Source organism: Miniopterus schreibersii (assembly GCF_964146895.1).
Source record: "Miniopterus schreibersii genome assembly, chromosome: X".
NCBI lineage: Eukaryota > Metazoa > Chordata > Mammalia > Chiroptera > Miniopteridae > Miniopterus > Miniopterus schreibersii.
In genome coordinates, this window is record NC_138104.1 from 29343167 (window position 1) to 29366663 (window position 23497).

Here is a 23497-nt window from a genome sequence, read left to right on the forward strand (position 1 = left end):
AATGGGCAATCTGCTTGTGCTCGACATTCGGTCCTCTTAAAATAAATAGTAATGCAATAGTTTTCAGGTTTTCTAAGTTTTAATTTCCCAGAATAAATTTGGTTATAAGGTAGGTCTATAGGTTAGTGACTATCTAAAAGGTAGGATGAAATGTATTTTGTCCATTTGGTTTCTGTTCAGTTTTTACTTTATCTTGAACATATGAAAAATTTGTGGCTTTTGTAACTTTTAAGGTTGACTACCCAGACTGAGAGTTTTAGAATAGACACGGAAATGTCCACAGTCTTGTGTTGTTGACACACTAGAACCAGTGGCTAATACATCTTTGTCTTAACTCTGAACTATGCATGTGAATAGACCTGCTATTGACAAAAGAACGCATTTTGATATTTCGATTTTTCTAAACTATACACTGCTCTGCTAGGCTCTTCGCTTTGTTGGCCTTCTGACCATTTTGTAACTCTAAGCATGTGCTATTTTCTTCCAGTAGACTCAGAAGTTCTAGCAAGTTCTCAAAGGGCAAATATTATTCCCACTGGAAGCAGACTGAGTAAAAACTAAGTTTCAGAAAACACTGTTTCTCAAAAACAAAACGAAAAACCATTGTTTCTGAGAAATTCTCAAATATCATCAAGAAGAATAAATGGTTAACTTAAATGAAAAACAGCTGTGGCAGTATAACACTGAAGTACGACACTGCAGTAAGGGTAGAAAATACATCTAAGGTTTCACCCTTGGTAGTCAGCTTTTTAAAAGCAAAAAGGTCGTGTATATCAATTTGCAATATACTAAAATTGTGTTCAAAGTTTATTTCAAGTCACAGAAAATATACAAACTAAGACAACAGAATGATCTAGGTTTGCTCTGAGAGAAGGTGAGGGGAGTCCTCCGCCTGGCACCAATTTGAGTCATTTGAAGCTTAGGATGTAGAAGTCATCTTTTTGTAACATTTCAACAAAGTTATGGAATTAATGTCCAGATTTGTTGCCAGGTATTTTTGAAAACCTGTAAGGAAAAGTTGGGAGAAAGCCATTAGAAGTGGAGACGAAATTCTCTTCCCCAGACACCAGGAAAAAAAATTTAAAGGTGGGGGAGGGAGACTATGCATAGAGCAAACCACCGGGAGCAGGTTCCTAAGGTGGCTGCCTCCTGCCTCTCAAAAGTAATCGTCCTTGTCGGCAGCATTTCTCAACCTCAGCACTACTGACATTTGGGGCCAGATAACTCTTATGGGGGATGTCCTGTGCATTATAGGATGTTTAGAAGCATCTCTGGTTCCTACCAGTGAATGCCAGTAGCAACATCCCCTTAAAGGTGTGACAATCAAAAATGTCTCCAGACATTTCCAAATGTCCTGTAGGGGGAAAAATCGCCCGTGGTTGGGAATCAGTGTTCTAATGGTAACGGTATAGAAGCCTGTCAGTGGTAGCAGAGATGGATCACAGCTAGCAAGGTACAGGATGGAGGGAGAGCCAATATTTTAGCTACAGTATACACAGATACCGGCAAATAACCATTAAAGCCTCGCCTGTGTAAATTGCACAGAACTACACTCACACAACATACACACAAATCAATGTAGGTTTAAAAAAATGGTGAAAACTGAGTAAGGTCTGTAGTCTAGTTAGCGGTAATGTGCCAATGCTGACTTCTTGGTTTTGTACTACAGACCAAAAGGTATTATACAACAGCTTCTCAAGATCTTATCATTGGGGGAAGCTGGGGAAAGGGTACATGAGGTACTATTTTTTCAAGTTGAATTGTGAATTTACAATTATTTCAAAATAAAAGGTAAAACAAAAAACCCTGCCCTGTCGTTTATGTGCAAGGCTTTGAATTGAGATATCTCACAAGCAAGAATACGTAATGCAAGAACTTTCAGAAACATTTCTATCTCCATTAACCCAAAATAGTAATTTCCTCACATTATAAATTAATAAATTTAAAAAAAGAGGAAGTGTTATTTATCTGTTCCTCTGAACGTAATAGGTACTCTATACTTTTACTGAAAAAGAAAAAAAAATAGAATGCCCCGGATACGTGAACTAAAAAATTAAAGTACTGGTCATACCGAAAAGTCTAACTAGCCACTCATCTACAACAGATATTATGTCTATTTCCAGTCTGGATGTTTTAATGGCATTACAAATATGGGTTAAAATATGACATATTTAATAAAGACTGCTAATTAGTGTGAATGAGTTCACGATTATATGATATGTGGACGGAAATTAGAATACGAATGGGGTAAAAAGTAGAAATTCAAACTGATATTCCAGCTGATATTGGGACAATGTAAATTTTAAACTGTTTTTAGAAAACAGATTTATGAAATACAAGCTGTTGGGGAAAAATTTTTTTTAAAGGAAACACCATCACACATAATCAAGTTAGGTCACATGGTTATGATGCCTTTTACCTGACTGATAAGCAAGAAAAATAAGGGCAGCTGTGTACAGCCATCTCTCAAACATACAGGGACTGAGGGTGATGGTGGACGTTTACTACCTTAATTATGTCCTGCAATAGTTTAACCTCAAAATAGTCAATATAAAATAAATACTGGAAATGAAACCATTTATACATTTTACTGAAATGCTCTGTATTCTTACCATTTTGATGGGACAGTTTGGAATAAAATAACACAGCTGATTCTGGAAGGGTATACACCAAACTATAGTTAGAGGTTATGTCTGGGGATCGAGATTAAGGAAGCAGAGCTTTTTACCCTGAATTTTTCACATTTCTGTATTTGATTAATTGAAATAAACTGATTGTATGTTACTTTTGCCATTAGGAAAGAAAGGCTGAAAAAGATTACAACTAATTCAATATCTGAACAAATGTCCTGTAGCCTTCTGTTATCCTGATAAGGGCTGACCTACTGAAGTGCGAAGAGTCGAGCCAAAAGGAGTGCAGGCCTCAGAGAGTCCTGAGGTCAGGAGAGTCCTGTTGGTTAAGGTTGGCAGTATATCCCCCAAATGTACAAGGAGCTTGCCTGACTCAGGCTGGGTAAGTCTGCTCACCTTTTAAGGTGCTCCAGTGGATTTCTGTATTTGTTCCTTTAAGATCAGGATGCTCTGCCTCTGTTCAGGAGGCAGCATGGCGATCTGGTCTGCAGTCAGCTGAAGAACCTGCATGATCAAAGCAGCCTGTGAAGAGAAAAAGAAAAGGGAGTGAGTTTTAACGATGGCAGCTACAAAATAACAACACCAGCTTTGGTCCAAAAGGAAAGATATTTCACACATAGAAAACAGCCCCCCGCAGATCAACCCAAACCAAACAAAAAACATACAAAACTAGAAGATGAGAAAAGGCACAATGAAAAGCACAAGTACAATACCTAAGATTAGAAGACTCACAGCAGACACCTTTACGAACCCAAAGCTATTGCAGACTAAGGTGATATCCGTGAGCCCTGGAAAATTTTCAGTTTTCGATTGTTTTGAATGTCTCCCCTTTTCTCAAGTTTTAGCCCTTCTATCAGACATGAGCTCCCCACAATGGTCAAATACAGAAACAGAAAGATCTTTGTAGGGAATCTGCTACTGTTTTTGAGGGATAAGGCAGAAAGGGGAAGAAGGGATTTGGATTTTCACGTCAATCTGGACTGTACAAAAAACGGCTACTGGTAGATGAGTCTGAAATGTAAAATAAGCTGCCATTTACATACATCCATTTAAGGATTTTAAGACCAGCCAATAAATTTTCAGGTTAACAAGATCATGAAGAGTTCTAAGAGTAAACACCACTTCCAAAGGGGCTCTGGAAATCCAGGACTTGCACATGGTAATTAAAAAGAGTCCAAATAATTTGTGCACATGCAGGCAGTCAGGCTGCGTTGCTTACCTTCTCATGGTCCTGTGGAGTGACTTGGTTCTGGCCAGGACTAAAGCCTCCAGGCTGGCCTCCACCCTGGATATTTGCTCCTTGCATGCCTGCTCCTTGCATGCCTGCTCCCTGCATGACTGGGACCTATGTGCACAAAGAGAGATGAGGAGAGATTTTTGGAACTTCTCATATAGGCAGCCAGAATCCAGTAACAACAATGTTAAAAAATATGATCTGATTATGGATATGAGTAAGAAAAGCAAATTAATGATTTTGAAGATCATTTCCTACTGCTAGCAATGGCAGAAGGCAGGGTTTAGGCAGATCAATTAGCAAGTTAGACACATTTGCTTACAACAGCTCCAGCATCGACAAATATCACACAGCACAACTGGATACCATCAAATCAAGCAAAATTCAGCCACATAAGCACAGAGAAAACAGAGCATCCTGGAAAGTAGTGTTCAGTGGAAACAGAAATGAAAGCTGACAGATTCTAGATAATGGATGCTGGTCCACTGGGGAAGCTACATTCACAGGGATACCGCCTACCTCTAGTTCAATCAGACATAGGTTGTTCATCCCAAAGGGCCCTATCCCACAAGTAAGGCAGAGACGATCCTAATGGTAGAGGCAGAAAGGAGATGGGAAGGCCTCTGGGGAGAAGATTGCTATTAGCCCAACATTTGTTTTTTGTAACTTTCCAGAGAATATGCAGCAGATGCTAAATACATACAGAGAAATATGACTGACCCGAATTAAAAGAACAAAGTGCAGTTATAACATACTTATTAATATTTAAGATATTTGGTGAGTTCAGTGTTTGAAAAGACTACCAGGACCCAGGAAAAGGCCTCAGAGCACCTAGGATAACTGTTAAATAGTCCCTATGTTGGAGTTATGTTCACATTCAGGCATTCACCCAGAGCTTAGGTACTCTTATGAAACACCAATTGTTAACAAACTTGTTACCTGCTTCCCCAGAAGATTAGAAGCAGCAAAGCATAAAAGAAATGAGGATAGACCATTAGGAGCAGATACCACGACAGCAATATGAGGAGCCAGGTGACAGCCTGACGGTGAAGGAAACTAGAAACAGGAAATAACTCAGCTTTCTATTATAGCATATACAACAATGGATACATTTAATGATGACCTTGAGTACTCAAAATAATTAAAATAATTTTTGTATTCTGTTTAAGAAGGGAAGGAAGCATAATACACTTTACAAGTTTTCATTCGAGTAGCTTAAAAATTTGGTAGAATAGTTCTATTATCTGGAACATTCACTTACATGCATTAACTCATTTCCTAAAGATACTAAAGCATTAGTATGACTTTGTACAGCTTGCTAAACTATTGTCACTTCCTGGTCTTTATCAATATTGAATCCACAGATGGGTCTGAACTTTCATCATCTGTTACAGACCTGAAGCATCTCTGAGAATAACCTTTCTGAAGCTTCAGTCAATGCTAACTTGAAGTACTGTAATGTGGTCTAATCACTCAGTTTCCAGGAGTGCCTATTTTAGGCAGACAAGTAATAATATGGGTGACCATACATCTAGGTTTGCCTAGACAATCCCAGTTTATGCTTTTTTCCCTGAGTAAATACTAACAGCACTCTCATTCTCAAATGTGTCCCTGTTTGATGATAAGTTATATAATCACTCTAACAATAATAACCCTTTTACTGATGAGTTTCCAACTTAAGTGTACTGGAGTTAATTAAAATCTGATTTAAAATGATCAAATGAGGATATACTGTTAAGTAAAAAAACAAGGCACAGAAGGGAGGAAAAATAAAAATATAGTATATTTGTATTTGAAAAAATAAGAATATATATTCTTATTTGCTAGAAAGATACATTAAAAAGCAATTATCTATAGGAGATGGTGGTCACAGGGGAGACAGGTACAGGGCAAGAAGTGAGGTTCTTATTTACATCTATTATATATGAGTGAATGTATTTTATATATTTACTTATAAGTTTACACACTAACTTAAACAATTTTTAAAAGGTTTTAGCATAAAATTTTTATTTTCTCTACCTCAAATCTAATGAACTTTATAGAATCTACTAATGAAAACTATATAAGCCTAACATTACAGAGTAATGATTTCAAGCACTAGCAGAGATAAAGGAGCAAGACATTATCCAGAAATAGTCTTCCAACCACTGTTTTCAGTGTCTTTCTCCACAGCATTATCGACAGAATTATATAAGCACATCATATAGTTATTTGTTGTCTGTCTCAACTAGACTGCAGGCCCATGGGAGCAGGGACTTCTTTTGTTCACACTGCTATATCCCTAGTACCTACAGCTCTGTCTGGTATGTACATAGTAAGTGCTCAATAAATATTAGTTGAATGACTGAAGGAACACATAAAAACCATTTGTATTATGAGGCTACTGACCATAGAGGGCACAATAAACATTGAGGTCCATGAACACATTTTTTAAAAGCACAACTTGAAAAACAATAGAGAACAGTTTTCTTCGACACATACCAGAAACAACATACTCATATTTCATTTTAAAGAGGGGGAGGGAGACACACGTATACAAGATGCAGGTAACAGGACAGAGTGGTACAGTGGAAAAAATAGTGGGTCTTATTCTTTGCTCTGCCACTTTTCAGTTGTGTGAATTTAGACAAGTCACCTGAATTCTTGGGTCTCAGTTTCCAAACCTACAAAATGAGAGAATTGGATGATTGACATGTTCCATTTCAGCTCTGACATTCTGTCCTCTCTCCCTCTCTCTCTCTCCTCGCTCTCACACACACACAGGAGGGGAGGAAGGCACAGAAGCATATGAAAGAGAAAAGAGAGACAGAACTACGTAGAGGAAGGAGGAAGACATATAGGAAAAAGAAAGGTGGAGGGGCTAGAAGGAGATGAAGGTTTTAGCGTATTGAAACTGAGGGGAGATACACACCTCCCCACAATCAATTGGGGATGAAGAGAGAGGAGATAACAACACACAGACAATCACAGACAACCACATACTCTCACAGCTGGAGAGAGACAAATAAAAAGAAAGCAGAGATAAGAATTCAGTTCCACAGGTTTTAAGGTGAGCATTAGTAAACTGCTTTTCATACTCACTGTTCACTTAGGCTAGACAATAAAAGCAAACTAAAACAGGTTTCTGCAAACCTAAGATTATCTAAATGACCACTAAGAATCTTCATATGCACGCTCTAACAAAGCAGTTAATCATTTGGGAGAGGTTTCTCAAATGACTACTGATATATTCTTTTTAAAGAAATTTTTAATTTATTGGTTTTGAGAGAGAGAGAGAGAGAGAGAAAATCCACTTATTTATGCATTCATTGGTTGATTCTTATTTGTGCCTTGACTGGAGAGCGAACTCGCAACCTTGGCATATCGGGACAATGCTCTAATTAACTGAGCTACCCGGCCAGGGCCTAGATATACTCTTTATCTCTGAATTTTCAGGGCCTCTGCTCTGAATCAAAAAGCTCCTGAAATTGTGGGAAAAAGTCGCTTTTTTGGACTATAATCCTGTAAACCAGAAAATCTCTATCCTAAGGGACAGAGAAACTAAAGGAAGGGAGATTCTAAACTTCCCTTTCCAACAGGCTGAGAAATAGCCCAAATCAGAAAGCAGTAATAATCAGGGTGAATAATCAGTTTCAGAGCAGATCAAGATTTCACATAGAAGCCAGAAGTGAATGTGCCGCACATACCTGCCTGGATCCCTGGGGGCCAACAGCCCCCATGCTCATTGGATTGGGACCCTGGATTCCACCAGGTATAGGGCCTCTAGGGCCAGGCACGGGGCCCCTTGGATCCATGCTTCTGGCCTCCATCCCTCTGACTTCCATTGCACGGGCCTCCATCGCGCGGGCCTCCATCGCGCGGGCCTCCATCGCACGGGCTTCCATCGCACGGGCCTCCAATCCTCTGGCATCTAATCCTCTCGCCTCCATGGCTCGAGCCTCCATCCCTCGTGTGTCTATGCCGCGGGGATCTCTTCCGCCTAGAAAGTAAGGTCCAAGAAAACCATTGTGTAGCTATCCACCTTTACTGCAAGAAGAATCAATAACCCAAGGAAGACAGAAATCAATTCCTCTAGTCACAATTCCCCCCAATTACAGGGGACTGCTTTCTCTTCCCCAATTTCTCAGATTTGTAGATAAACCTTAAAATGCCTGCCAACTTGATTGCCCCAGCATTCTTCATCCCAGATTAGAGCCTAAGACAGCCGGGTTTATCACCAACCCATAACTACCAGTCAGTGTTGTGACATGGTCTGCCCTTACCTCTGCCATCCAAGGGTGGACCCCTCTGATCTAGCATAGGTCCTCTTGGCTCTGCCATTAGAGGTCTGGGCTCGGCTAATGGCCCTCCCCTCATCTCATGTGGGGGCGGGCCACGGCTGTCATGGCCAGGGACATGGTGCATGGGTGGACCCTGATGAGGTGGTCCCAGGTAACCTCTACAGATGGAAAAAATTATTATATTTTAAAACAGAACCAAAAAATAAGACAAAAGTGTCAACCAGAAGATCAGTAAGCAAAAATCAGACAAAGAACTGATGCAAACATCAGTCTATGAATGCTAAGAGAGTAACACCAAACAGGCTGAAGAAAAGCTATGGAGACGTAAATCAACATATTCTAGAATTTCACATTTGGTCAGGGCGCTCGCTCATAATAAGGACTTAATGGACATCCATTATATATAATGAGTATGCAGTATAGTGCTTAAGAACATTGTTACCATAGGGGTTCAAATCTAGGCTCCACTACTTATTAGCTGTGTGATCTTGGGCCCATTTACTTAACTTCTCTATGCCTCAGTTTCTTCATCTGTAAAACGGGACTGATATTATTATCAATCTCACAGGTTTGTGTGGATTGAATGAGATGATCTAAATAAAGTACTCCGAGCAGAGTCAGAGGCATAATCCCCAGTAATATAAGTTATTATTTTAGTATGATTATTATTGCCATTATTAATATTACTACTACCAATAAGCAGTATGTTTTTCCTGTCTGGGTATGTGTGCTAGATATTCTAATATCTGAAGATGGGAGTAGCCATGGTTAGTTCAAAATGACATAGTCAAGTACACAGTTCTGCTCAAGGAGAAGTGCTCAGTCTTGAACAGCAGCCAACGGGCACAACTAGTGTGGAAAGACTTTGTTCTCAAAGCAAGGAAAAATTCTGATTCCTCTAAGCTTTTCCTTCCATGTCATTGCTTACCTAGGCTCTACCTCTCCAGTTACAGAAAGTAAAGTGCCCCCACGTGGGTCATTTGGAGCGTCTCCTAACAGACCTCGAGGAGTTGGGACGTTGGCAGGCAAGGGCCCACGCTGCATAGCTGCTCTGGGGTCTTGCATCGGCACTGACAGGGAAACAAATGGGGAGTTACTGCTGTGAAGGACATATAAGGAACAAGAAATGACTCTATACACCACTGACAACATAATTCAGACACCTTAGAGTGGGTGACACCTCACCACAGCAGACTCCTCTTGCAGCTCAAGAACAGAAGCAGGGTGTAGGCAGAATCTGTGCCATGTCAGAGGTATGGATGGAATTATATAAAGAGCAAACTGGGGAGAACCTTCCAAGGACTAGCACTGCAACCTGAAGAAACTTATGCTCCTGGTTTTCCTTATAATCAACCTTAGTTCAAGGACCAGAGTCACAAAAGAGAGGTAAGGGTCTTGGCATATGTGAACACTGCCATGGCTCTGCAAGAACCTGCTGTCTCCTTACAGACTGCTATTCCATCCAAGCCTCCTGACACCAGTAGGGAGGGAGTACAGCCTCGGACAGATGCCCATATCATCCATGTTCTCTGCCCTGTGTGAAGAGGTCAATCTTAGGCTTGTGGCCCCAACAGGAAAAAATTATAAACAAAAACCCAAAACACTACCCTTTTGGGTTCTGAACGTGAGGATGACTGCCAAGCAGTCCTTGTCCTCTCAACGTCCCACCCTGAACCACAAGCAAAAGGAAACCCACAGATACAATGGGTACCTTGAACTCGCTCAATTGATGGAGGCCCGGCGGGTCCCACGGGCGAGTGCTGTAGGGTTCCTAGGTAAGCAGTAAGTTGAAAAGGAGAAAGAGCAGACACTTAAAATAGCTTGCACACGCACGCAGAAACATACACATACAGGCACTGGAGATTTATACGTGTAAGTTAAAAAGCCGAGAGTTCATTAGTTTGCCTCAGGCTACAAAATCTTCCTAAACTATATTAGCATCTCTGGGATCAGAAGCTGTTCTGCTTTGATCAGACTGCTTCCAAAGCTGAAACCTGTGGGCCACTGATTTTATTGGGGCAGGAATACCAGCCACTTTCCATTTCCACCTCTGCTATTATGATTCCCCCTAAATCTCCTTATGATACCATTAAAAAAGAAACAAAATATAAAAAGGATGGTTCTGAATCTCTACTTAGGTAAAGAATAAAAATGAAAGAAATTATACTGAATGTGGCAGGCAAGATATATTCTGGAGAGGCCCACAACAGAAGTACCAAATGGGGAAATGCAGTGAAGGAACTTCAGACAAGGAAAGAGAATGTCACTCCTCAAGAATATTCTGCCACTGCAAGTCTTTGATAATAAACAAACACCATGACAACAGCAAACAAAGACTAATGAAATGACAAGGGCACTAACACTAAACAAAGGTGGCAGAAGGCAAGAGGAAGTATCATCTTAAACATCTCACCGTCTCCTTTCACCATTATAAATGTGCCAAAGAAACAAGGATTCCAGGAAAAGAAAGACAAACTAGGTACAAATGGAAAGATTCTTGCTTCTTCTGCCAGGTACTGAAGGAAACTCATGAAAGGAAACTCATCTCACTTTGTCTCTTCATGAAGACAGCCTTGATATACCTTCAAAACTAGAGCCACTTCCCTTTGTTAACTTTTGACCAGGAAAATGAAGATAACTATAGCAGAAAGGAAGATGCCTTGTGGAAGTATATATCAAAAAGCTACAGCTCAACTGACGGAGAGCTACAGCTTGGGGAGAGGTAAAAGTACGACTGAAACCCCAACTCCTCAGCACTACTGCAAAAATACTTTAGGATACGTATGCAATCTACTGATTAGCTGGGTGGGGCACAATTGCACAAAAGCATGGGATGCTCAGATGAAGTACTTAGCCCAGAGCTTGTCCTACAATCAACCACCTGACAAGATTATTAGTCACAGCTTCCGTAACCAAGTCCAATGCACATAGATAAGGAGTACGTATATAGTTCTATTTCTTAATGTTTTGCTTAAAAATAGGTTTCACTTATGGACCATATGCTAAGAAGTAACTTAAGCTTGTCTAAAGAAAATATTTTTGGAAGTTAATAGAGGCGGTATGGATTGACAAAAAGAGGATAGGTTCTAGAATTGGAGACTTCAGAATCTTCGCTCTGTCACTTACTAGCTGGAGGAGAAGATGAGCGCCCCAAGTATAGTCCACGTTACTCAGGTATCGGTATTTACTTACCATGTCCCCTTCAGCAAGTAACTCAAAACTCTGAGCTTCCATCTCTTCACCTGAAAACTGAGGTGCTGACCCCTAACTCACAAGGCCGTTTACGAAAATTAAAGTGCCTGACCTACAGTATGCACTCAGTTTTATTGTTAGTTCCTTCTGTTTTCTCACTCTCTCTCCTCCTAATGTTTTCAACTGAACCACTGCATTTTCATTTCCTTCAAATTCCAGCAACATAGAGAAATAACGTGGAGATTTTGGAGTGCCTACCACTGTGGTATCCAGTGTTACTGCCACAGCTTTGGTCCCCTCCCAGTTTTCTCTGGGATTTCAATTTAGTCTTTGACGTACCCAGCTGCATATTACATGTTCATTATTAAAATCCCTTACTTGATCAACATATATGCACAGAGGGAGAGCAAACATGTCAGCAGAATCATTAGACTATCAGGAAAAGGTGAGATGAATTAAATGGCAACAAAGGATCCTTTACTTCATCATCAATCCTTGTAGAGCTGGGCTCTGAATCCCTAGATTGGAAGTCTAGACCAGAGGTGTCCAATTGAATTTTCTGCAATGACAGAAATGTTCTATAGCTGTAATATCCAGTAGGGTATCCACTAGCCCCATGTGGCCACTGAGCAGTTGTAATATGGAACTGAGTTTTAGATTTTACCTAATTTCAATGTAATTTAATATCAATTACTTTAACATTCAAATAGCTATATGTGTGGGTAGTGGCTGCCACATTGCCATCTTAGACAGTGCAGATATAGAACATTTCCAAGTACAGTTCACATTAATAAGATATTACTATTTATTTACCTTGTGCTCGCTCCATGGGCACTGGTCCACTTCCTGGCATTCCAACCTGGGCCTGCATTCCTCCTAGAATATAAAGGGCAAGAAAGAAAACAAGAATTAGAGCAGTGGGAAAAAATTAGCACAGTGGCTGAGTTAACAAATTTCCTCTTTCTGTCCCACAAGCAGAAACCTACAAAGGGAGATAGATAACTACCACCAAACAATGCAGTTATACAGAAGATGGGAATTTGTTAGTATACTTTAAGCTTCAGTGACAGAAAAGTGAAATAAGAATATTTAATCTCATTGGTTATCGATACCTTGGCAGGAAGTTCTGTAATGCAGAACAATGGCACTTACTCACGTAATTCCTCTCACAGGGGACTGTAGTTTCCAGGGTATTTTGTAAATGTATGGGTACACTGTTTCGGTTGTAACAGAGATTTGTGGGGGCATGGCTGGCAATTAATGAGAAGCTGACGGAGATACTGCAATGTGTGAGACAGTCCCACAAAATCAATAATTACCCTAACAAAACTTTTAAATGTCTTGATGAACATTCATACAAACGAAAACCTGTTTATGGCCACCTGAACTTAAAACCTAAGTCTGTTTTATTTGTAAACAAAATAGGTCCTTTGCCCTGTTTATGTATGTGTGTGTTGTATTTTCCAGAAATTCAGAAATGCAGTTATTGAGTAAATTAAGGGTACTATATTTTGTTTTGTTAAGAACTTTACCAAGAGCCCTGGCTGGGTAGCTCAGTTGGCTGGAGCATTGTCCTAATGCTCCAAAGGGTCATGGGTTTGATTCCTGGCAAGGGCACATACCTGCGTTGTGGGTTCGATTCCCTGGTTAGGGCACGGATGGGAGGCAACCGATCGATATTTCTCTCTCACATCGATGCTTCTCTCTCTCTCTCCCTCCCTCTCCCTTCTCTCTCTAAAATCAATAAACACATATCTTTGGGTGAGGATTAAAAATGAACAAAAAAAGAACTTTATTAAGAGTTTTCACCATTTCAGAAAATCATATCACCAATGTCAATAGTCCTTGTGGTATTTGAGTAGCGAAAAAAAACCACCATACCCGAATCTGTCTACATTTGTAGCTTTTACATTCATGGTATAGGTGCAAGCGTCAGATTGCTACCTTTTGTTTTCTAGTATAGTTTTGCCTGAACAATTGCATATTAAAAATATTTTGTTATAAATTAATTTCTTTTAACTTATCCTTTACGTTATAGGTAGGGCATTATACCGATTTTTTAAAAATCATGTTAAGTAGGTTATATCATCTGTGCATTTCATTTCCGGATAGTAAAGAGTCATTGCAATGTATCTGTTAGAAAGAGGGGCCACTGGGTTTATTCTAACCAGTTAGGGTGTGATGACTGCTATACAAAAAATAATCATGTGCCACAAGTCCTTGTCTGGCCTTTTCCACATAGAAATTCTTCTCTTTTCCTCAAAGGAGCAATATATGCTGCAAGTGGGGAAAATAGACAAGCTCAACTGTTTGCAGTCATTAATTAGTACTTACCTAAAATATCAAGTACAAATCACATTCTTTTACTCCATTTAACATGCCAGGCATCAAGGAGCCATGGATAAAAAACCTAAACCAGTGCTAGCCCAAGCCCTACTACTAAGTGTGATTTTGAACAAATAATTTGATAAAATTAACATATTTCCAGGCTTCCTTGTATGTAATGTGAAGGAGTTGGCCTAAACCAGTGGTTCTTAGAATATGGTCCTCAAATCACCGAGCGACATCAGCATCACCAGGGACTTGTCAGAATTGCAAGTACTCAGGGCCCTACCTGCTAAATTAAAGAGTCTGTGGGTGGGGAACAACAATTTGTGTTTTAATAAGCTCTTTTGGTGATTCTACTGCAAACTAAAGTTTGAGTATCACAGGTCAAATTGATTTCAAAGCTGTCTTATAGCCAATTACATTTTATGATTTATTCAGACCACTCATCAAAACAATACAAAGATTTAGGATCTGAAGAAAGTGGTGGCAGAAGGAATTATGGGCATAATTTCTCATGTTATAAACTATTATATAACAGCACTTTTTTTGTATGCACTAGCTTCCCAGAAGTGGAATTGATGGGTCAAAGTGTATATGAATCTTTAATGTGAGACTACATTCTTAAAAGGCTGAAAACCTTCAAATTTCTGCCAGCAATGTAATTAATGATACCACATATTCCCCATCAACAGTATCACCTGTCTTTGAAACTTTTGCTAGTCTGACGGGTTTAAGTAAAGCAAAATCTTGCTATTTAATTTACAGTCCCCTGACTATAAATGAATTTGTTCTTGTTGCCATTTGGATTTGTTCTTCTATGAAGTGCTCACTCATTTTCTTTACCTACTTTCCTAGTAGGTTATTCTGCCTTCTCATCAACTATAAAAGAGCTTTGTGAGGGTACCTCAAAAATCTTAGTGTTTTCATAACTTCAGAAGTATAAATGCTACAAACTCACAAAAAATATCACTTGAAAATTCATATTACACTTAATATCAACTTTTATATTTATTAACTCCCTCTTCTTGGTGTATTTTTTAAAATCGTTTTTCTAATTCTTTCAGACGAGGGCTCAGAGTTCCATTCTTCTTTAATAATATAGGCATTTAGAGATATTCATTTTCCTTTAAGTACTGCTTTCACTATTTCCCATAGTTTTTTATATGAAGTTTATTACTTTTTGTTGTCTTTTAGGCAGCTTATAAATTTCTTTTTTTAATTCAAGAATTACCCACAGTATGTTCCTAGTAATAGTGTGTGTGTTTTTCAGTCACCTTTTAATTATTTATTTCTAATTTTATTGGCTTATAATCAGAGAGCACAGACTGTAAAATCTCTATATTTTAAAATTTGTTTTTAGTTTATGACCTGTGTACACAGCCAAGTTTTTTTGTTTCATTTTTTCTTTACTGTGCCATGGTCATTTGGGAGCGGGGGCATTCTCCAGTCAAAAGATATAAGGTGCCCTCTATATATTAAATCAAGCCTATTGATTCCATTATTTTATTCCTTAATGTTCTTATTTTTTGTCCACTAACACAATGCTATTCAAACTGTGGTCCCACAGACAATGCTGATCCACACTTTATGTTAATAGTTCATGCCAATGTAAATACAGAAGTGCAGAGCAGTCCCTTAGAAACCTTTATAGCAATTTGACATTGCTGACATCCAAGTACATGGTCAATACACTTGGCTTGCTGAACAGGGTATTTGGATATTTTTCAGCTCATATAATGAGCTGCATATGTCATGGCTTGCATACTTGTCAGGTATAGTAGGACCACATTACAACTATTTTAAGGTAAATTACACACCTATAATTCATAAACATATAAAATACAGAAGCTATTTCTTTCGCTGAAAGATAATTTAACTATAACATTATAGGATAAATGAAAATTGTGAGTTGCTGAAATTTCTTTAAAAATCCCTTCTTCCATTCTTTGTCAACTTGTCTCTGTATAAAACAGAACAATTTAGATTCAAATTATCCCCCATGAGTAGTGTTGTAGTCAGTCTAACCCAAATTAGATAAATTAACAAGTAAGTTTGCTGTATTAAAAACTTTCAATATTGACATACATTATGTGTTCATACAGGTGTTTCATATGGGGAAATCACTATTTCATGCATAACTTTAGTTACAATTGTTAAATAATGAAAAGCTACAAGTATAATAGCAAGCCTTATATATACACTTTCAATGAACATATGAAATTTTTAAAATTGTTTTTTCCTTTTGTTCTTTGGTCTGATTATATTTATTTATTGACTGATTGATTTTAGAGAGAGAGAGGAAAAGCAAAAGACCGAGAGAGAGAAACATCAATTTGTTGTTCCACTTATTTGTTCATTCATTGGTTGATTCTTGTAGGTGCCCTGACTGGAGACTGAACCCAAAATCTTGGCATATCAGGAAGATGCTCTATCCAACTGAGCTACCCAGCCAGAGCCTGGTCTGATTATACTTAATGAAATGTGATTTTATGTCTGTTAATAAAAAGAAATGTGTCCATGTACTCTGTATCTGTTTCCCCCCCCCGCCATGTGTTTTTACCCTAATCTAACAGTCTCTGGCTTTTAACAGAAGAATTCGGTCCATTCACATTTAGTAGAATAATGACTATACAAGATTTTATTCCTTCCCCCTTACTCTACGTTTACTATTACTTACTTTACCATATCGTTTTATTTTTTTCCGTATTTGCTGGCTTGGTCTAGTTTCCATTCATTTCAATTTTCCTTTCATTAATTTGGAAATTTCACTGTACCTTTCCACTTTACTGTCCTCTTCCCTGTTCTCATAATCAAACATATAGGATTTATATATAAGAAATCAACTGTTTCCTCCACCTAGAATTTTTTTCCCTAGTTGTATTTTAATTTTATATCAACATCTATCCCGTTTGCAATAAAAAACTTTAGCAAAATACCAAAATGGCGAACTCTAAATGCAACGTACCTCCGGGAGCTAAGGGACCAGGGCCAGGTCCTGTTACACCAGTTGGTATTTGCCCTGGTGCTGGAACTCCAGCCTGCATAGAAGCTTGCATCAAAGGAGGTGCACCATTGACATGCATGCCACCCTGACCAGGAAAAAAACCAGAGTATGTAGACATCTCTGTGGAGACTCAACACACAAAGACTATGACCTTAAAGAACTCTTCAAATTGACACCCCAAATATTCTACCAAATACCCTTTTTGTATAGCATGTCTCATGCAGACTTAGGTTTATAACACACTTCGAAAAGATGCAATACACATGAAGAGCCTGGTTATAACACAGTTAAGATGTTCTAAAAGCTGAGACAAGTCTTATTTGTGTGGTGAGGCTACATATAGCATCTATTGTTGATTTCATGACTGGGGCCTGGCAATAAGAGTAAAACAAAAAGTGCCTTGAACCCCAGGAGAAAAAGAGGAGGCTGGGACATTTTTATAAAGAAACTGCTAGGCCTGGTCAGGCGTGGATCAGCGGTTGAGCGTCGACCTAGGATCCAGGTGATCGGGGTTCGATTCCCGGTCAGGGCACATGCCTGGGTTGCGGGCTCGATCCCCAGAAGGGGTCATACAGGAGGCAGTCAATCAATGACTCTCTCATCATTGATGTTTCTATCTCTCTCTCTCCCTCTCCTTTCTTCTCTCTGAAATCAATAAAAGATATATTTTTAAAAAAATAGAGAAATTGCTGGCAGTCTGCATTTTAAGATGAAATTTTTAAAATTTGACCAATCTTTTCTCCTCCCTGTCCTGAGATATAATTCTAGTTTGGGGGGAGGTGGGAATGTTATTTTTTTTAATGCTACAGTAAAGCTCCTGGAGGGAAAGGGACTGTTATATGTTTTCATCTGTGTATTCCCCAGAGAACTGAGCAGTCCCTTGGAACAGAAAGAGCTTAATAAACAATATCTAAGTTATAAGAAAAATCATACATATTCTCAGAGAACACACAAAAAAAACCCCTCTAAAACAGAAATTGTATAGTAAGGTGGTTAAGAGAAAACAGGCTATGACGTCACAAAGAACCAGGTTTAGATCCTAGCAACGCCACTTACAATTATGCTATTTTTGGATGGGTTAACCTCTCTGGGTCTTATTTCATTTCATTCTATTTCTGAAGAAATATTTATTGAATTAGAGCAGGGGTTAGATCTGGCTTACTTGTTTCACAAATAAAGTTTTATTGGAACACAACCATGCACATTTGTTTATGTATTGTCTATGGCTGATTTCACACTCCAATAGAAGAGTTGAGTAGTTAGGAAGGATTACACGGCCTGCGAAGCCAAAAATATTTACGATCGGGCCATTTACAGGAGATGGTGGCAGATTCCTGCCCTAAACTTTTGTATGATCCGTCCAAGTTGTTTGCCTCTGCCAATCTGATAGCTGAAAAATGGTAGCTTTTTTTACTTTGTTTACATTTATCTTTTTTGAGGTTGAACACTTTTCCATGTATTTAATATATATTTGTATTTCTACTTTTGTGAACTGTTTATATCCACTGCAAACTTTTCTACTGGGTTATTGATAATTTTCTTACTGGTTTATGGTCTTTTTTGCTTATCATGAAAAATTCCAGATATATAAATTGTATAGTAGACAAAATTAACAACACAGCTTAGGAGATAAATTATATACATAACTGAAATCTCCCACATGGTCTTCCTTAATTGCACTCTGCATACCCTTCTTAGATAGCCACTTAAGAATTCTTATAGATGTTTTGAAATTTTATGTCATTATATACTGAATATTCTTTGCAACTCGCTCAACATGTTTTTGATAGACACATATATCCCATGAGTTTGGGAATGCTTCCACATTCACTTATTTCCACTTCTGTATGGTATTATGTTTTTAAGTTATCTTAAAAACCATGTGTTGATACCATGTATCCTAGTTTATCTTAATTGCTATATGGAATTATGTTTTTGAAAGTCACTCATGGTGACACATGTAGTTTATTCAACTGTTGTGGAGTATACTATATTTTCTCTATTCTTCTGCTGATGTAAATTTAGGATGTTTTTAATTTTCTACTATTATAATGTGGCAATAAACATTCTTAAACATGATTAAGGGCTCTTAAGTAATGAGTCAACTGTCCACATGTATAGCAAATACTTTTTCCCAATTTGTCATCTGTCTTTGATGTTTATTTCTTTTTGTCCATATAGAAATTTTTCAGTTTTCAAATGTATTGATTTTCTATGGCTTCAGGGTTTTGTGTCACATTTGAAAAGCTAGGTTCTTACTTTTTTCATTGGTAAGAATGGAGATCATAAGAGTGCTACCCTCATACAATCACTGTATTAAATAAAACAAGGTATAGGAAATAACAAAGTGCCAACCACAATGCTACACATGCATAGACACACAAAATTAGCTTATAAAAAGGGCATACAGGAAGGACTTCTTTGTTTTACAAAGTTGGCACCAAATCTATATTCATTCAGATGCCACATACTGTTCAACCTGGAAACTACTTTTATGCTTGGAAATTGAAATGACCATCTCTGGCGCCTGACCTAAAATGAAAACAACATTCTAAGACAGATAAAAGAAATGTTAAAGGGTAAAGCCCTACCAAAGGCTGGGCCCCAGGGGCTTGAGGATTCTGCTGATTCATTGACACACCAGGCCCTGAGGGAGGCCCGGCACTGTGGACTGGCTGAGGGTTGCCTGCCATCAGCGTTGGGATATTGGTCTGGCGATGCAGAATTTTCTAAAAGGTAAAAAGACAAAACTATGAGCTGTCTGTTTAACGAAGCAATTAGGTAGTTCCTACCCCCACTCAGGGTTTACCTCAGTAGTTCCATAAAAGAACCAGTAGCACTCACCAGGGCTATCTCTGGATCCACAATTCTCATCACTACCTGTGCTTGAAGTAAAGCATAAGCCAGCTGAGGGTTTTGGAGCAACATGTTCCGTGCTTCCTGGGGACTATTCTGGACACAGAGCTGAGAAGATAAACAGAATAAACATTAGATTCAATACTTATTACTTAGAAATTGATAGTGATTTAGAGCCATTCCCATCTGAGAAATGTAATGGTTTTTGCATGGCACACAAAATCTTGGTCATGGCAGGCAAGAGAAGGAAGAGGCATTTCAAATACCATAATACAATCATTTAGGGAAAAATCCACATTTTAATATCTACATCTGATATCTATGGGCCACAAAAACCCAGCCAGATTGTGTTGGTGTTTGTGTACAAAAATGAAAAGCTCTTTGCACAAAATGTAAAATATACTGTGCACACGTGGAATAGTGACAGTGCAAGAGATGGCAGTCAACAGGCACACCTTCTACTTGATCTCAGGGAATCATTTCCACTTACTTTACCAATAACTCTTGAAAATCTGATGTGATTGGATTTATTCATAACTTAATACCTCCTCCTACCTTCATCTGTTTCATCAGCTCAAACATCTGCTCTGGTGGAAGACTGGCAACAGCTTTGCTAATGGACTCAGGGGCATCCTCAGGGCTGATGGTCTCTCCATAAGGTGACTCAATGACAGGGGCACCAGTGCCAAGGCCTGATCGGGAAGAAAGTACAAAAAAGTTAAAGAGGCAAAATAAAGAGCTAAATCATTCAAAATATCTACTTTCCAGGGCTGCTGTAAGGACGTGATGGTAACTTCAAATTCTCTAGAGCTGAGAAATAAGTGATTGGCTAGTCTCTTATTTCTGTGGAAGAAAGTGACAGAGTGTATTTTCTGCTCTCAGAGTAAAGCTGGGACTAGACTCACAGAGGCGGACAATGTTAACCTAAATTGGGGATTAGGCATATCCATTTCCTTTGACAAGCAATTTCCAAAGCAAAAGGTTTAAAAAGAAAAAGATGCTAATTTCAAAATGGAATTCCTGGATCTACAACCTCATAAAAAAGCCTTACAAATGCCTTAGTGTCTCCACCAGCTAAAGATCTGGCAACATAGTTTATAGGAGTGGCAAACACCGATGACATAATTAGTACTACTAATAACTTGGTGAGCCTGAATTCACCCTCAACTGGAATTAACTCCTTGGCAACTGAGGAACTTCTAAAGTCAACTTTACCTTGTTTCTCAAAGATACACACTTCCCTAATGCAGGCACCTCAGGTAGGTCAAAAAGAAGAAGTTGTGTGGGCCCAGCCAGCGAGGCTCAGCGGTTGAGTATCGACCTATGATCCAGGAGATCGAGGTTAGATTCCCGGTCAGGGCACATGCCAGGGTTGCAGGTTTGATCCCCAGTAGGGGATCATTCATAAATATTTCTCCTACCAAGGAGGCAGCCGATCAATGACTCTCATCACTGATGTTTCTATCTCTCTCCCCCTTTCCCTTCCTCTTTCTGAAATCATTAGATATATTAAAAAAAAAAAAAAAAGCTGTGTGAGTAACCATTTAAGATGCTTAAACATACCATACATGGAAAATTTTGTTACATCTATACTACCTCATGTTGCATACAACTTGGGTTTATACTCACTCTTCAACTCCTCTTTGTTCTTTTCACTGGCAGCATTGTCCACTCGAAGTGCTCTCCCACTGAATTCACGCCCATTCAGGTTTCTCATGGCACTAAGTGCTGTCTCTTGGTCTTGGTATTCACAGAAGCCATAACCCTTTGGCTTTCCTGTCTCCCTATCATATACCAACCTGAAGAGCAGAACCGAGTATCAGGCATAAATGTTACATACACACAGGGTTCCTGCAAACACTGCCATGTTCCAATTTGGTGAACTGTAAGGTAAATAACTATCAGCCTGACTGCCTCGCTGGAATATTTTTTAAACATTGAAAAAAACTTATTTTTTAATTACAATTGACATTCATAAATATTTCTTAAAATGAATCCCTCACCCAGCTCAGTTGACAAGACAGGGCAGGTCATAAGGATCAACAGCTTCTCTGTGACTAGTGAAGGGGCTTGCTCAATTTGGTGTGGTGGGAAAAGCCCACACCCAGCAGTGTTGTCGGTAGAAATGACAATCACGGGGGTGGTTGAAGAGGGAATGCTCACAGCTCCACTAGCTTGAGGTTGTAGTCATTGTTAGAGAAGGCACATTTTTGGCTTGACTGTGTGCATGTGCAGCAGATTCTGGAGAAAATGCAAACCAGTTACACATACCTGGCCGACCCTGAAGCTGAACACATGAGCATAGGAAACATAAAAGGGGCCAGGAGAGAGTAAAAGCCTGGGCATACTTGAAAACGGCATGACCTTTGAATGCCGCCTGCATTAAAAAAAAAAGTATCTTTTAGTAAAAATGAATGTGAATTGTATGGTATGTGAATTATATCTCAATAAAACTGTTATAAAAAAAAAAGAAAAAAAAAAGAAGAAGAATGCGTGCAAAAAGTCACCAGTACAAACCTTGCCATTATTACTAATGGCCAAATTTGTGGTGATTTTTAAGAAACTCCCACCAACTAACAAAAGAGAATCGCACCTGAAACTAACAACAGGTCCAACCTCAGAAAAGATGTCCTTTAACTGCTCTTCAGTAGCTTCATATGGAATGTTCCCCACTAAGGAAAAAATAGATAACATTAAAATTCTGAGTCTGTAGCCTAGATCTTTAGTAAAAAAATAAACAGTATTTTCTTATATCATGGCAAATGTTAACAACTGGCTCAAAATACAGTGCTCCTCCAATCCCAGTTCCATGGTATTCCTTTAGATAGGATTTCAATTTTTGCTGACTTTAATTGCAAGAGAAATAAACCACTGGGACTAAATACATAAGGTGGAGACACTCCTAAATATAAGTTCACAGACTGATCAGACAAGAGTTACATTTTCCTTAACTTTGGTGAAAATACTTAGGCATTGGTATTTATCTGAAGGTCTGCAAGTCTTATCGTTAACTACTAAAATAATCAATATTGTAATTTTAAAAACCGGTTCATATGTCCATATTTACACACACACACAACCACTCAAAGAAGAATGACCATGGATGTAATGGAAGACGTTTAAAAATTATTCTGTACTGTTTTTGCCATGCCCCTTCCAAAAGGTGCTTTAAAATCACCACACATACTTAAAAAAACGCACACACAAAAAAACCCAACTTATTTCGGCTGAAAAAATTATTTAGAATAGATTAAATCCTCTTTAAAATTTCTTTGACGAGGTCTTAATCGTTCATTCATTCATTTATTTACAATCCGCCTTAAGACGCCAGGTTGCCGCTACCACCATGAACGAACTAAAAAGTACCGGGCTTTAAGCACAGAATGAAAGTCCTTACAAGAGGGTGGGAAGTGGACACAAGGATCTATACCCTCAGCACAATCTGCTCAGAAATAGGAGATGAGTAAGTAGTATGGGGCAGTTGCTAAGCGCCCTCGCTTCTGGAAAATAACTGAAGCTAGAAAACCAACGAAAGGACAAACGCACAGAAACTGCACGCTAGTTTAATCTCCTCAGCCACATCGTGGAAAGGCTGCCAAACCTCGGGCGAAGGGGAACATCACTTGGCCCACGAGTCCATCAGCTTGGCCGCCTCACAAGAGAGGCAGGCAGAGCTATCACAGGTTCCCAAAGCGATTCGAGAGGAGCAGGGGGCGTTCCTCGCTGCTCCCTGCCTCTTTCTGTCCCTCCCCAGTGCTTGGCAACTCCGCATTACTCTTACCGAACACTGAACGGAGTGAACGATCTACCGCAGGGTCCCTTACATTCAAACCCGCCATTGCTCTCTGCCTGCGGCTTCCGGTTGGTCCGGGCACACTTCCGTACTGCGCGCGACCCCGGCGGCCAACACGCTTCCGTACTGAGCGTGAACCGGAAACGCCTGGACTGGGCGGGCACAGCGCAGCGCACCTCC

At 39.1% G+C, this 23497-nt stretch overlaps 1 protein-coding gene across 4 annotated transcripts; it reads right to left on the reverse strand.

The window, feature by feature from the left end:
• Window positions 1-794: 794 nt before the first annotated feature.
• Window positions 795-23465, reverse strand: CSTF2 (cleavage stimulation factor subunit 2). 4 transcript variants are annotated; one of them, XM_081126452.1, is made up of 16 exons: window positions 23306-23390; window positions 22118-22196; window positions 21154-21323; window positions 20080-20216; window positions 19513-19632; window positions 19260-19397; window positions 16630-16753; window positions 12150-12212; window positions 9856-9915; window positions 9592-9678; window positions 9073-9214; window positions 8127-8302; window positions 7551-7843; window positions 3850-3975; window positions 3027-3152; window positions 795-1005 (listed from the first exon to the last, which is right to left on the reverse strand). In XM_081126452.1, exons 1-15 carry the CDS (start codon window positions 23361-23363, stop codon window positions 3030-3032), a joined length of 1896 nt encoding a protein of 631 aa, XP_080982578.1. In that variant the 5' UTR covers window positions 23364-23390; the 3' UTR covers window positions 795-1005; window positions 3027-3029. The 4 variants fall into 4 exon arrangements, with proteins under 4 accessions (XP_080982578.1, XP_080982576.1, XP_080982575.1 ...); XM_081126450.1 differs by lacking the exon at window positions 9592-9678 and having other exon boundaries at window positions 23306-23398; XM_081126449.1 differs by lacking the exons at window positions 9592-9678; window positions 9856-9915 and adding an exon at window positions 13548-13613.
• Window positions 23466-23497: the final 32 nt, after the last annotated feature.

Coding starts and splice junctions, on each gene's coding strand:
- CSTF2 (XM_081126452.1), bottom strand. CDS start 23,363: ATGGCGGGTTTGAATGTAAGGGACCCTGCGGTAGATCGTTCACTCCGT. Junction 12,213..16,629: donor TGGTCCCTTAGCTCCCGGAG/GTACGTTGCATT, acceptor TTTATATTCTAG/GAGGAATGCAGGCCCAGGTT. Junction 9,215..9,591: donor CTTGGATGGAATAGCAGTCT/GTAAGGAGACAG, acceptor TTTCCCTGTCAG/TGCCGATGCAAGACCCCAGA.